This window comes from Sorex araneus, chromosome 1, assembly GCF_027595985.1.
Source record: "Sorex araneus isolate mSorAra2 chromosome 1, mSorAra2.pri, whole genome shotgun sequence".
Classification (NCBI taxonomy): Eukaryota; Metazoa; Chordata; class Mammalia; order Eulipotyphla; family Soricidae; genus Sorex; species Sorex araneus.
The window spans coordinates 334,788,226-334,803,640 of record NC_073302.1 but is presented as its reverse complement, the minus strand read 5'-3'; the positions used below and the strand labels follow the sequence as shown (position 1 = coordinate 334,803,640).

Below are 15,415 nucleotides of genomic sequence, written 5' to 3'. Positions count from 1 at the left end.
TCGTCCCCCACTCCCCCACTGTCTCTCCTCTCTCCTCTCTCTTTCTCTCCTCTCTCTCTCTCTGTCATCTAAATGAAAACTCTTATGGAAGAGGGAGATAGCTAAATGGGTTGGAAATCATATAGATGGGAAGCTAATTTGATTCTTCTTTTTTCAAAAAGTAATTCAATGAAAGATCTTAATGAAAATTCTTATGGACCAGGGAGATTGTGCAAAGGGCTGGAATGCATGGTTTGCATGAAGAAACCCCAGGTTCAGTACTTGGTACCACCACTGGGGTGACACCCCCACACAGTACTGGGAGTAGTTCCTGAGCACTGCTAGGAATTAAAGAAAAAGAAAGGGAAAAGATAACACTTTCTAAAATACATTTATAAAGCAAGGTACACTTATAGTTCAGAATATGTCAGCAGCCAAAAAAGAATGCAGTTTAAACGTCATGACCAGATTTACAACCATATGAAACTACTTATTGGAGTATTAACAACTGTTAGATGTACCAAGAAGACTTCCCTGTAGCAGCCTAGCAAATTAGGTATTTCTTGGCTCCTGTGGCTGAGAACTATGATGAGCTCTATGATCTGGAGAATATGTCCTGATATCCCTGCACTCCTAAGGTTGCAAAAGCTTAGGAAAATGTCAACGAATACTAACTTTAGAGCCTAAGACATTGACATTCAAGCTGGAAATTTCCTCAACAATTTAATATTACTTCTTTGAAAATGCACAATATCTGCTTAAGTGGAGAACTTATATCAAATACCCAAACTACCCTCTCCCAAGATGAAAAGCTCCTCTATATCTCACTTAAAATAAGTTTGAAGAAAGATCAAGAAAGTAAGAAACTACCTAAAATTCTTCCACCATGGCAATAAATAGAACTGAGCAGATACCACTTAATTCTTGGCAATCAAGCCAAAGTATTGAGAATACTAAAACTGAAAATCATTATTAGCAACAGAGAATCATAAAAGAACATTAATCTGTATCATAATGAAGCCAGAACAATACAAAGATTTACTACAGTTATGAAAATGGTGTCTAAAACGATTCCTTTTAAATTAAGCAAAAAAATAATTTCATTTCATGCTAAGATTTCATATACTCAGATAATTTCATCACAATCTAAGCAAAGTTAGTTGTCATTTCATAATAAAACATAATTAGCAATAACTTCTCTTTCTTGGTGATCAAACAAAATATTATTTATATCTTTGATTCAATGAAATATAGAATTTATTTGTGAGCAAGTCTGTGAACTTGTTAAGAATTAGATTTAACCAATTCTGACTCAACACCAAGTAAACAACAAAAAAACAACATATTTCAAGAAATCAAATGCACAATTAGCTACTTTAACAGTGGCACTGTACTTGAAATAACTACAAAGACATCTACTAAACATCTTCTACCTTACCTCAAAAACAGAAATATTATTCTTTCTGTAAATCTCATTGGCAGGTGGATGGAACCAACCACATTTCTTCATGTGCTGCTGTAGAATAGTTCTACTTTTCATATATTTTAGGCAGAATTCACAAAGATACAATTTAGGCAGCCTATTAAAAAAAACAGAGGGACTTTAGATTTCAAACTTTCACAACATTGCTTTTCTTGTTCTCTTTGCTCATATAAAAAGAAAGAATGCATCAATATCCCCATTTATCAGAGAAAGGTGAGAAGTCAAGACTTACAAATCAGTGTTCTTTATATTAGACTTAGTCTTCCTGTTTCAGTCCTTCTTTATAATCTCCAATAAGCAGAAAATATTATGTCTTAAGAACCCACAAATAAGCAAGTATTCTGTCAATCCATAAATACTTTCTTCTTCTATTTGTCCAATCGTTAATTTTAGAAAATTAAACCAAACACTTACTGTGCTAGGTATATGTATTACTGTGTAAGACAGACAAAGCATTGTATCACTGTCGTTCAGCTGTTCATTGATTTGCTCGAGCGGGCACCAGTAACATCTCCATTGTGAGACTTGCTGTTACTGTTTTTGGCATATTGAATACGCCACGGGTAGTTTGCCAGGCTCTGCCGTGAGGGTGGGATACTCTTGGTAGCCGGCTCTCCAAGAGGGACAGAGGAACTGAACCCAGGTCAGCCGCATGCAAGGCAAATGCCCTATCCACTGTGTGATCACTCCAGTCCAAGATGGACATATAGTAAGTAATTTAAAAGCAGATTTGGAACACCTTTCTTTGGGGGGGAGGGGCTGGGCCACACCCAGCGGTGCAAATGTATACTATTCAACAAAAGTTCAAGATATTCTTTCATTAAACTATACTTAACCAAAGTCTTGTTACTTTAGCCATAGTGTAACATTCTTCCTTATGTCTCTTTATCAAAGAACAGACAATAAGGTAATGTGATTAGATAAGTTCAAAAAGTAATGTAGGAACAAAAACTAAACACCAGAACCTTTTCTTCCTATACTGGTCTGAATCCAGAAGGCCACCTGACTCTTCTATTGTAAAATCTGTACCTCACATGTCAGTAGCACAATGGTTCCCAGCATTCTGAATTCTGTCATGGATATTATGCTTTGGTAAACTGAGACTTAATACTATCATTAATACTGCATCATGAGAACTGGGAGGTAGTACAGTGGTTATGAAGCATGCCTAGAATGTACCTGACCTAGGTACAATTCCGGCACCACATGGTCCTCCAAAGCATCACTGGATGCAGCTCTGAAGCTGGGTAGGCTAGGTATTCCCATCACTTTAGGGAATCAAGCAGCATCTCATTCTCGGGTCTTGAACCTCTTTGGCTGAGAATAACTGGTAGAGGCTAAAGACATTCTAACTACTACTTGGAAGGCAAAAAAAAAAAAAAAACAAAAACAAAAACAAAAATTGCATATGACAAAAAACACAACCACTAACATTCCAGATTATGATAAACACCTATGGTAAAAGCATCCAGTTCTCAGTACAGAGACATGAAAATAAAGTACAATTTATTTCTTAAGATCCATAATTTTGTGAAAGCTCTACTAGTAATCAACTCATACAATTAAGCATCAGAAGAGACAAAATTTCTGGAAAAAATTACTGCCAAGTTACATCTGAAAAAAGTATGAAAGTTTACACTATTTTCTCATAATAACAAAAATAGATCGATTTATTAATTTTCAAAACTACTGATGAACCTTTTTATATAGAAAATAAATCACTATGATTTATCCAATTCAGTTCTTGATTAAAAAAAAAACATTTTGAAAGTCTCTTTATTACAATCAAGTCAACTGGGATAACATTATTAGTCTAAGGGAATCATCTAACAAAACTTCTTAAAAGAAACAAAGCAATCCTTCTCGCAAATGGCTGCAATTCTCTTATTAAAAAGATGAACAGGAAATGAATTAAGTTATATAGATTATGTATACTCCTAGCCCCAGAGAATACTGTTACTGAGTACTGCTTCTTGTCATCACCCTTCTATGTGATAATGTGAAGTCATATATCAAAGGTGGATGGCCACTCTGACAATCAGCTTTATGAGGAGTATAACATCCACACTTTTTATTCCAAAGTAGGTCAAACAATTTCAATGTATTTGTACTACGATCCCTAGAACAATTGATAAACAGTTGATCTACACAATGAACAAGCTTGAGTACTCCTGTAATTTCAGCAGATTACAAAGAACGCATGAGAGAAGCACTGATATTTTTAATATGATAAATTAATTCCGCAGCATATTTATTCTTCATCATTTAATATTGTGGCTATAAAGAAGTCCTATGAAGTATACTATTTTAAATACCAAAGTTTTGTAGGCAACTTAGGAATGTTCTGCCCCCTATTAACATATACACTTAATAAAATAATAAATGACTTAACAGCTTAACAAATTTAGATTAACTGTTGCAATTCCATGATATTGACACTATGATATGCTATATATAGGATGCTATCTTAAAGCTCTATCTCAGTGTCTGAGACTAACTGGCCCTAAATGACTCACAGTAGCTGTTTTCCATGAACTTGTGTTAAATTCCTGGAAATGTTTTTACTTCTTTTGTTACTGATCTGGTGTCTATAATAAATTCTCACTCAATTTTCTATTTCTGCCCGATTAGAAAACCAGACAAGCAACTTTTTTAATTTAAGTTATATGAAAATGTAAAGTTAAAAAGATAATGACATTGGGGCTGGAGCGATAGCACAGCGGTTAGGGTGTTTGCCCTGCACGTGGCCAACTTGGGTTTGATTCCCAGCATCCCATATGGTCCCCTGAGCACCACCAGGAGTAATTCCTGAGTGCATGAGCCAAGAGTAACCCCTGTGCATCACTGGGTGTGACCCAAAAAGAAAAAAAAAAAGATACTGACATTGTGCTAGAGAGATGGTACAGGAATTGAAGCACTGGCTCGAATCCTTGGCACCATATATGGTCTCCCAAGTACAGCCAGGTGTTCAGGAATAGTCCCTGAGTACACAGGGTATGGCCCAATTCACACACACCCCAGCCCAAAACACTGAGTTTTAGTGTCAACAAATACCTTAACCTATTCCCCTATTCTTCAAAATAACCCAGTTTAGAGGCACTTGCCCTGTACGTGGTTGACCAAGGGTCTATTTCTGGCAGCTTATATGGTCCCCTGAGCCCCGTCAGGAGTGATTCCTGACAAAACCAGGAGTAAGCTCTGAGCACCACTGGATGTGGCTCAAAACAAAAACAAAATAACCAATGTTAAATACCTTGTATATATTAAAAAACACTAGTGTTAAAATATTTTTGCTATTATTCTGAAGAATCAGTGTGATTCAATAGGTAAAGGCATATGATAGTGCTCCCTGGTAAATGGGAAACTAAGGCACATGGAGCTCACATATTTAGGAAAGCATCAAGTGACATGCTTCAAATGAAAAACCAGTGTTAATGTTTTTTCTTTTTTAAACAAATTTTGTTTTTCTTCAACTCTTTCACTTTCAATCCTAACAGAAAATAAGTGACATCGAGCACTTACCATTTTCTAGGCAACTTACATATTTTGGTTCCTCTAACTTATACAATACCCCATATGAGATAAGTGCTATTACTATTCCCTTTAGGAAACAGAAGTACATCGTAATTGGTTAACTTCCAAAATAATGCAGTTTATAAATGTCAGGGTAGAATAATAAAATTAATTTGGCTTCAGCTGGTATGCTGCCTCATCTCCCAAAGCTATTAACTGATTTTTATATGTTGAAACTCAAGATAGTTAAATAAAATGTAACTGTATACCATTTGACCAATTCTAAAGAGACCAACCCATTTACTGTAGCACTCCAGTCCCGTTCATCGATTTGCTCGAGCAGCCACCAGTAACGTCTCCATTGTGAGACTTGTTGTTAACTGTTTTTGGCATATCGAATATGCCACAGGTAGCTTGCCAGGCTGTGCCATGCAGGCGGAATACTCTCGGTAGCTTGCCGGGCTCTCCAAGAGGAACTGAACACGAGTCGGCCACGTGCAAGGTGAACACCCTACCCGCTCCAGTCCAACCCATTTACTAAGTTTGCTAATTTAGATAAAGAGGCTATGAAAATGGCTCAAAACGCTGTACCACAGGTGAGTCCTAAATTCAATCTCCAATATTGCACTATCTCCCTAGCACCACCCTTCCCCAAGATTTTTTAATGAAAGGCTACTCAGTGCAGCTTCATTTGTATTTTTGATTCTTAATGTAAGGAATATTTTAAAAATATCTACATCTTATTTATTTTTAAATCTTTAAAACTTTTGAGAGGTTTAGCATCACACAGATTCTGAATCAACTATCTTGGCAGAAAGATTGCTTTGGAATTTGGCTTGAACCATGCCATTGTTTCCCTGGGACAAATTACGTCTCCCCAGATCACTCTGGTTTTGTGAGGTTTGCCATTGGGAATTACCCTGTTGTTCTTTGCTTTGTATGTGTAAGCACATCTTTTGCCTTGACAGAATTCGGTTTCATCCTGAATGTAAACACCTTCAATTTTAAGGAGAGCTGTGTGTTCTTTCTGGTCCCAGAGACCCCACTTATAGCCAGCAAAAATGGTTTTGGATTATAGCCTTCCAGTTATTCCTGCCATTTAGACAGAAATCCACATGATTCAAGACAGTGGGAAGAAGAATGTCAGGAACATTTAAGGAAAAATATTCTACTTTCATTCTGATCATGTTCTGAGTTTCTAATTTCAAATAAAAGCCTTTGGAGAGATTACAGAAAGGAAAAATCTAAAGACTACTGGAACTAAATCAGCATCCTACTACTGTGAACATCATTGAAAGTCACCCGTTCCTTCAAAAGTAAAAGGAAAACTGAACTAAAAATTTTCCAAGGTTCCTTAGGTTCCTTCTAATTTTGAATTTAAATGTAAAATATAAAAGGCTTCTCAAAACATACCTTGAGTATTCTTGAGGATAGGGGGAAGAGTACCACGTGTGGATCTCATACTTCCCAAACTCAATAACAGAGGGACAGCGGACTTGAGGATCAGGGGGACCAGTCACTCCAACTTTCTGTAAAGTCAAAAATCACATCACAAAAATCAGCCATATCATACATATCAATAAAACAGAACAAAGATATGGATCTTGTTGTCCTGGGATTTCACAGAACATAACAAGATTAGGAATAATTTAACATTATTATTCTTTAAATAGAATAAAATTTTGTTCTTTATTTGCACCCAAAGGAAGAAAATGCTAAATTTCTTAAAACCAAGTGCAACTACTATTCCATTTTTTATATTCAACACTTCTTCAACTTATATGAATACTTCTTAACTTATATGAATACTTAACTTACATACTTAGTGATTTCCAGCAATATTATGAGCTGCACTATTTTAAAAAAAGAGTTGCTTTTAAAATCTAATTAGCAATTTGAATATGCCATTGCTAATTATCAGAGAGATCAGGTTTTGAGACCTTAAATTAAGGGGCAATTTTATTTGCTCTGTAAGCAATGTAGAAACAGATTCATACAACCATGCATGTTTCTGTGTTTATGAGATACTCTAAACATTAATATCATTTTAACTATGACTTATGGTCTCTTCCCCATTTTTAAACAAGGTGCTGTGACTTACAATATTATTGACAGTTTAATTTATACATCAATACAACCACATGCAGCACCAGGGTGTCTGCTTCCCTCCATCAATGTTGAAAGGATCCCTTCCCAATCACCCTGTCCCTAAAATTTAGTCTTAAATCAAAGAGAAATATTTATAAAACTTTATCAAAATATAACCAAAACTATCTTTCAACTTTATGCTTTTAAAACACTGGGAGATTATAAAACATCTCTAGGGGAGTGAAGCTTCTACCTCCATCTAGCAAATCATCTAGCAAAGCTTAGCTGAGATTTTTATTGGTTTCCTATCAACACATTTAAGGAAGAAGCCTCTTGACCACACTCACTGAGAATCCTCCCTAGTCTTTCTAACAGCTCCCTTGTATAAAAGGCCAAGGGATTTAGCTCAGGTTTCATTTTGGAATATAGCCAGGGGAAATCTTAACCTCTTTCTTAGATACTTCAAAACAAAAGACAAACACCTATTAGTTGGACAAATTATATTATATCAAGGGTACTACAGTTCTTTCAAATATTAAAATTGTAAGGAAATATAGGAAAAGGCTAAAATAAGGTTACTGGGATTGGGGTTGTTTTCCCAAAAATCAAAATAAAGCTCTGTAAAAAGATTTTAAAATACTAATCTTAAAACTGTATTTCAGAATCTACTTAAATTCCGTGGCTTATTCAATATGCCAAAAACAGTAACAAGTCTCACAATGAAGATGTTATTGGTGCCCATCGAGCAAATGGATTAACAACGGGAGGACAGTGCTACAGTGCTACTTAAATTCAGTCATAACTTTTAACTTATATTCAAATTTCAAAATGTAACAGCATAGAAATCATAAAAACAACCAAATCTCAGAAACCCAATCTAACATCCCAAGACAAGATCAAACAAGGAAGCAGAGAAGTTGAAGCACAAACATGAACCTGCTGCAGCACTGCATGTTGTGTGAGGGCTTTCCTATCAGCCGCCTGTTGCTCTTCCAGGTGGATGCCAGACGTAAACGTGGATATCCAGTTCCAGTACAACTGTTTACACATCACCACAACTAAGAGAGTTCTTTAAACACAATGGCCACAACAGGATTACTCACTGCTTCACCAACCCGCACCCTTTCTGCACGATGAATCTTCTGGTACATACATGTATCTACCTCTTCTCCACTACCCTCCAATTCCCCTGTGAAAGTCTCATGAGTCACTGTGTTTGCAGTTAACTAAGGTTTAGAGGTTAACAGAGTGAGAAAGCCACAGCTGCATAGGAACCATTTGTTAACTCAATCCTTGCCAAAATCAAGAATACATTAACAGGTCACCTTTGCTACATCATTTTGTTTAAAATTTAAAATGAAAAACTCTTTAACTGGCAACTTTACAGAGCACCTGTACTTAATATAATCAAGAGCAAAAATTATTTTCTAATATGAATATTTTTTAAACACTTTGCTGTCCTCTTTTGGGTTACTTGAATAACCCCAAGTGGGCCTTTTAATCTAAAGTCGGCAGGCACTAAGTATACTAGAGCAAAGCAAAAAGATAACTTTAAATATACCTATTTTAGATAGTGGCTAGCAGTTTATGAGACAAGACTATTAATCTGCTGCAAAACTAAATTTCCATTAAATGGATAACCTGCAGATCTACTAAGTAAAATAAGTCAGACATAAAAGGACAAATATTACATGCTTCCACTAGTCAAAGGAATTATACCCTAAATAATTCAATTCATAGATATAAAATAGAATGGTGATAGCCAAGGTTTATGGAGCAAAGATGAGATGTTAAGTGTTTAGTGAGGTCAGAGTTTCAGTTTTGCAAGATAAAGAGTTTTATAAGTAAGGTGTTTTAAGTTCTGTAAATTGTCTTTAAGGTCACCAACCTCTATTACTAAAAATAATTATGGTGGTAAATTTTATTATGTACATTTTATCAATTTAAGAAAACTTTAGGACTCAATCTCAGAATTATAGCTGTGACTACTGATCACTTTCTATCTTTTGGGTATGGTTTAGTTTTAGCTTAGGGACTATAACCTGTGCTCAGGGGCCCATCTGTGCTGCAGTAGTAATCAAGCCAGAGTCGGCCTCATGCAAGGCAAAATCCTTATCCCCCATCTCGCCCCACCTGCCCCTAGACTTTTCATTTTTTTAGATTTAACATTTTGTTTTCAATCTTTTGGCTTAAACAAAATGAAACAATTTTTTTTTTTTTTTTGCTTTTTGGGTCACACCCAGCGATGCTCAGGGGTTACTCCTGGCTTTGCACTCAGGAATTACTCCTGGCAGTGCTTGGGGGACCATATGGAATGCCGGGGATCGAACCCGGGTCGGCTACATGCAAGGCAAACGCCCTACCCGCTGTGCTATCACTCCGGCCCCTTTTAAATATGCTGCATTTCTTTTCTTTTTTTTTCTTTTTTTGGGTCACACCCAGCGGTGCACAGGGGTTACTCCTGGCTCTGCACTCAGAAATTACTCCTGGCACTGCTTGAGGGACCATATGGGATGCTGGGAATTGAACCTGGGTTGACTGCACTCAAGGCAAACGCCCTACCCGCTGTGCTATCGCTCCAGCCCCCAAAATGAAACAATTTTAAACAAAATCAAAAGTGCTAAAATCTAGGATTCTGTCACCACCCTTTCTGTTTCTCCCTAAAGGACCCGTATTTCAGAGCTACAATCAGCCTTAACTCTGCCAGTTTTCATCTTTCATCTTAACTTCTCTCCACTCCAACAATAAAATCACTATTCTGAGCTTCACCCGAATCACTACTGGAACCACTACCTAGATTCTATATAATCCAAGTTATCAACCTCATGTATGAGGATAGTCAGAAAAAAAACAGAACTGTGTGACAAAAACAATACTATGAATAATATTCAAGAATACATAGAACTTAAAAATTCATAATCACTAATCTTATGTAAGCCCCAAATATTTTCTTATTCCTTACTTCACCAACTCTCCTAATTCTCCTCAAAGATGGTTTCACATTTTCTCCTTACCCCATCTTCAAATTTTATTAATAGTAGCCATCCTAGCAGAGCTAGAGTATAGGCACCAGGAGGACCACTCCTGGCAGGCCAAATTCAGTGCTCAGAGCAGATAACACAAGGCACTGCAGTGTTGCCTGGGCCCAAGCAGTGCTCAGGGGTTACAAGGCAGTGTGGAAGGTGAATAACATGCAGTGCTGTGGAACACACTTGGACTCATACATGCAAGATATGTGCTCTACCACTGGAGATGGCTCCGCTATCATCTCCCTCACACAACACCTTTGCTCACCTCTCTAAAACTAGAAGCAATCAAAAGCCCATTTCAAAGCTTTCCATCAAGCACATCTGCAAATCTGCCCACTGAGTCCATATACTCTGGCCTTTCCTGAACATTATGGGTAAGTTGTTTGTTTCTGCTTCCAATCAAAAGCCACTCAATGTGCAGTGATTATACTGTCTATTAATTACTCAAAGGTATCAATCCAATAAATCCTTCTCTTGCATTATCAAGCTTCTACTATTTAAAACTTTTTTAGCATATAATCCACCATTGGAATTGGTAAACATCTTTAGCCCTCTATATCTCCAACAACTATTTTTTTCTACTCCCCTTCTACATAAAATACCTCAAGAATAACCAGGTATTATTACTCTAACAAATTACTTAAGTTTCATTCCCTTTTAAAAAAACCTTCCAAGTATATTTTCATCTTCCTCCTTCCATCATAAAATCTGTTTCTCAAGATTCATGTTACTAAATTTGAAGGTCAAATTTTAGTCCTCATTTTCTCATTCATTTGTAAAATTTTCCATTTCTTCCTTAATGAAAAATTTCTCCACTTGATTTTAACAACCCATAATCTCTACATTTTGGGGAATTTCTTCCCCTACTTTACTGGCCATACAGTTTGTTTTCCCATCCACCAGAAGTTGGAATACCCCCACACTCCTCAAGCCTATCTCTTTTCTTTGCTGTTATCATTTAGCCTCATTCTTTCCAAAGTTCTAAATTAAAATGTTCGGCCCAGACATATACTTTGAATTCTAGACATTTATGCCCCACTGTCTACTTCATGTCTGCTCTCGACTGTCTAAATGAAGTCTCAAGTTGAGCATGTCCAAAACAAATTCATGATTTTTTCCCTCTCAAACCTGTTTCCTCTAGATTCTGCCCATCTCAGAAAATGGCAACTCCCTGCTCCAACTGTGCTCTGGTGTCATTCTTGACTCTTTCCTTTCACTGCCTTCTAATCTATCTATATACGCTACTGCATTTACCCTTAAGACAAGACCAGAACTATTCTATCACTATGATTTAAACCACTATATATTAAGTTGATATTTCTACCAGATTTATCAGACTCCAAAATGCTCCCTGCTTCTTGATTTTCTCCCTCAATCTATACAGAGATGACAAAAATCCAGCTAAACCTATGGGAGGTCTTACTACTCTTCTGTTTAAAGGAGTCCCCCAAGTAGTCCTATCTCAAATAGAGTAAAAACCATAGTCAAAATCATAGTCATCCTTATAATGACTGAGAACTACAAAATCTGGCCCCGTATTATTGCCCTTTTGATCTCATCACCTAATTTCTACTTTCACCTCTGCTTCCTTGGCTTTAACCAGACTGGTCTCTGTATTTTCTTGAGCATGAAAAGCACTAATTTGGATTTAGATTCTGCTTCCCCATCTGGAATGACAGTCTCCCTCTCCACTCAGCCCCAGATTTTACAGTTAATTTCCTTAGCTGCATCAGATTTTAACTAAACAGCAATTATCCCCTCCAACTCCACATAGCCCCTAATCCAACAGTAACATATCCATCCTTTACCTCTAAATTTTCTTCTTGCTTTTTCTTTATAACACTACCACACAATATTTACTCTATCTCATCCAATTAAACAACAATAAGCTTTTGAGAATAAAGATTAAAAAAAAAAATCTGTGTGTTCACTCATATCTCCAGTACTGGCACATACTAACAGTATACAGTAATATTTATTGTTTTTTTCCCCGTATATTCAACTTATCATTTTTTACAAATTGACATAGCTCTATAATTTACATACATCAAAATGTTTGCTTAAAATGGGCTATAACAAAACATATCTTCAGAAAAAGACAAGTAATGTTTATTGTTAAGTAAACAATACATACAACAACTTTAGCTATAACTATGTAGCTTCAACTATCACCAGGTGAATCTACCTGGTATGCCTTCTTGACCTCCACATCCAGCAATCTATCACTGTATCACTGTCATCCCATCATTCATAAATTTACTCGAGCAGGCTCCAGTAACATCTCCATTTGTCCCAGCCCTGAGATTTTAGCAGCCTGTCCTTACTTGTTTTTTCCAACGATTGGAGGCTATTTTTAGGGTCAGGGGAATGAGACCTGTTATTGTTATTGTATTTGACATATCGAATACACCACAGGGAGCTTGCCAGGCTCTTCCACTCTTGGTAGCTTGCTGGGCTCTCCGAGAGGCAAATATATATATTTCCCTTTATGATGATGTGTCTGTAGCCCCGAGGTCCAGGAATATGTTCACTCATGCGTGAGACTCAGCCTGAGCGTGTGAAAAGCCGCCTGGAGCATCGTGGCAGCTGGGTAGTGGGTCCCCTGGGGCGGGGAGGGCTCTCACCCGCCCCTCTCTGGGGCACCTCTGGTGTGGAGTCTGGTGGCATGGTTATGGGGGCCTCATTTTATGCTTCCTTCTGGGAGAAGGAGCTGTGAGTTCTGGAGGATGGCTGATGAGAAGATTATCTGGCGCCGGCAGGTGGTGGCCTATGGGTGTGACCCCTGGGTATTGGAGATTGTGGCAATTGGAGATTGTGGCAAGCAGGCAGAGGATCTCTGCTCCCAGGTCCTTTTGAGTCCAGAGTCCAAGAGCACAAAAAAAACTTTGTGATATATATATATATATACATATACATATATATATATACATATAATAAAATACCACTCAACTAGAAAGACAGGTGAAATTCAAAGGAGTGAAACTGAGGTGGGTGGAACACGCTTAGTGAAATAAGTCAAAATGGGAAAGATAAATGCCAACTGACCTCACCCATGTGTGGGGTATATATAAAGAAGCAAAGCAAGGGGATGGGCAAATTCTTGGACTCTGGCCACAGAAATAAAGTTATCAGAGAGGAAAAGAAATGGGGTTTAATATTGGGAGAGGGTCTATAGCTTACAATCTATAGCTTGCATATTACAATCTATAGCCAGCAATCTATAGCTTACATATTACTACAACCCCCTGACTTATGTAAATATGGTTTCATCCTGCATCAAAATAAGCTCTTCTTAGGGTCAGGAATGTGTGGGTTCCTGGGTTCAATTCCCAGAACTTTATGGTACCCCAACCCAAGTATTACTGGGAACAGCTCCTGAGCATACTTCAGTTTGACCCAAAATCAAACAGACCAAGAAAACTTTTAAAAGTTCTTCCTATGACATGCATATGCTGCCCAAGCCCATGTGCTGCTTGCAACCACATGGCCGAGCACATGTGGTGCCTGCATCTCCCCTCTTGAGATATGTACTTTCATGATTTTACGTCTAATGCTGGGATGTGTGCAGGGGCTCTCTCCGCCCTTGAAGAAGCCTGAGTTCACTCTTGAATATGTTTATCTTTAACTCTCTCTCCTCTCCCACCCCTTAGACAGACAGACAGACAGACAGACACACACACACACACACCTTCAAAAACCCTCCAAATAAAATCTGTTTTACTTCAAAAAAAATTTTCCCCCCACATTTAACTTCATTATCTACTCAAATTAAAACAATGTAATACCTGCTGTTTGAGTCTAGCCTCTCCTTCAATCCTACTTTCTAACAAAACACTATCTTTTCTATTCTATCCTAAATTTTTCTCAAACCCCCTGCCTATAATCTATCTCCTCTGTTTTCATTTAAAGCCTACTTCTCTATCGACTGTAATCATCAAACTGGTAGATGTCCTTGCTCCTGTCTTCTTCAGTCCACTGTTTCTTATACCACCAGAAATAGTTTCTAAATGCAAAATACTCATATCACCCTTTTCTGTTGTTTGCTTGTTTTTCTGTTTTGAGCCCCTACTAGTGGTACTTAAGGATTATTTCTGGCTCTGCTTACTCCTCACAGTGCTCAGGGGACATGCAATACCTGGGATTGAACCAGGATCAACCACATCAAGGTGAGTGCCTAAACCCCTATATTATCTCTCCAACACCATATCACCCTAAAAAAAAAAAAGTATTCACTGGTATCCCAGGGTTATTTGATTATTATTTTCTTTCAAAAGCTGCTATAACTAATAAATAAAGGCTCTATAACATAGATCACAGGGATCTTTGTGACATAGTTTGTTCAGACTTTCAACCTGACTTATTAAAATTCTAACTAAATACTGTTCCAAAGGTTCAGAAAGTTTTCTCAGACACTATCTTTTAAAACTGCTTTTCTTTTCTTATCCAACAGTAAACTCTTATTCCTTTATCATCATGCTCAAAAGTCTTTCTATGACTCCCTTAACATCTGTAGACAAGTAGGTGTCTTCCTGTTCGGATCTTCTGCAGAACTCTCTGTGGGCAGTATATCCTAAATAAGCAGTTATGAGTTACGGATCTGGAGTTAAGACTGCTTGGTTTCAAAGAATAGCTCTGATACTTACTAAGTATATAAGCAAGTAACACAATCCTTCTAAGGCTTTGATTAGTTCATCTGTAGAATGGAGCAAATAATAAAGCAAGTACATTAAGTGTAACAAACTAATATCAAATGCTGAATATATTTGAATATATCCTGGCTCAAGTAAAGGGACACCTTTATTGCCACATGGCTTTAGTTATTTGCTTATATCTCCTTAACTGAATGGCGGAGACACATTCTCTATTTATCTGGATATTTCTATCCCCTGCCAAACTAAGAAAGCTAGCAGAAGCTTCCACTTACCTAGCTGCCACATGAATGACACACTAAGTGTGTCAAGCAAATCTGAACTAATTTCTTTCAACAAACTAGTAACTTATATGACCAAGGCACTCAGCAGATGTATTAACAAGTGTACAACTGTTTCTACCTTGACCCTTAACTGGTATCTTTAAAAATACTCGGAACTGTGTTGAAATGTCAAGTGAATTCACATGATATCTAAAAAGCCTCTTCATTAGTGGCTAATGCCTTAAGATACTAAAGCATTCTTCAACTCTCTGCCCTTATTTTACCAGTATCCAAGAACAATTATAACAACCACAGTAGCAAGAAAGCAGTTATGGACATCCCTTAAAATACTGGCAGGTACTTTTCAAAAAATTTAAAAATTGAGTTTTCATACTCAAATTTTCCATACTC

The 15,415-nt window shown here is 37.2% G+C and overlaps 1 protein-coding gene across 2 annotated transcripts in view; it reads right to left on the bottom strand.

The window, feature by feature from the left end:
• Positions 1 to 15,415, bottom strand: part of KAT6A (lysine acetyltransferase 6A) — a 118,365-nt gene that overhangs the window by 18,634 nt on the left and 84,316 nt on the right. For both annotated transcript variants that reach the window (XM_055123661.1, XM_055123662.1), the window contains exons 9-10: positions 6,389 to 6,504; positions 1,418 to 1,559 (exon numbers count right to left, since the gene is read on the bottom strand). In XM_055123661.1, coding sequence (XP_054979636.1) covers positions 1,418 to 1,559; positions 6,389 to 6,504 — 258 coding nt within the window. The remainder of the gene's footprint in view (positions 1 to 1,417; positions 1,560 to 6,388; positions 6,505 to 15,415) is intronic.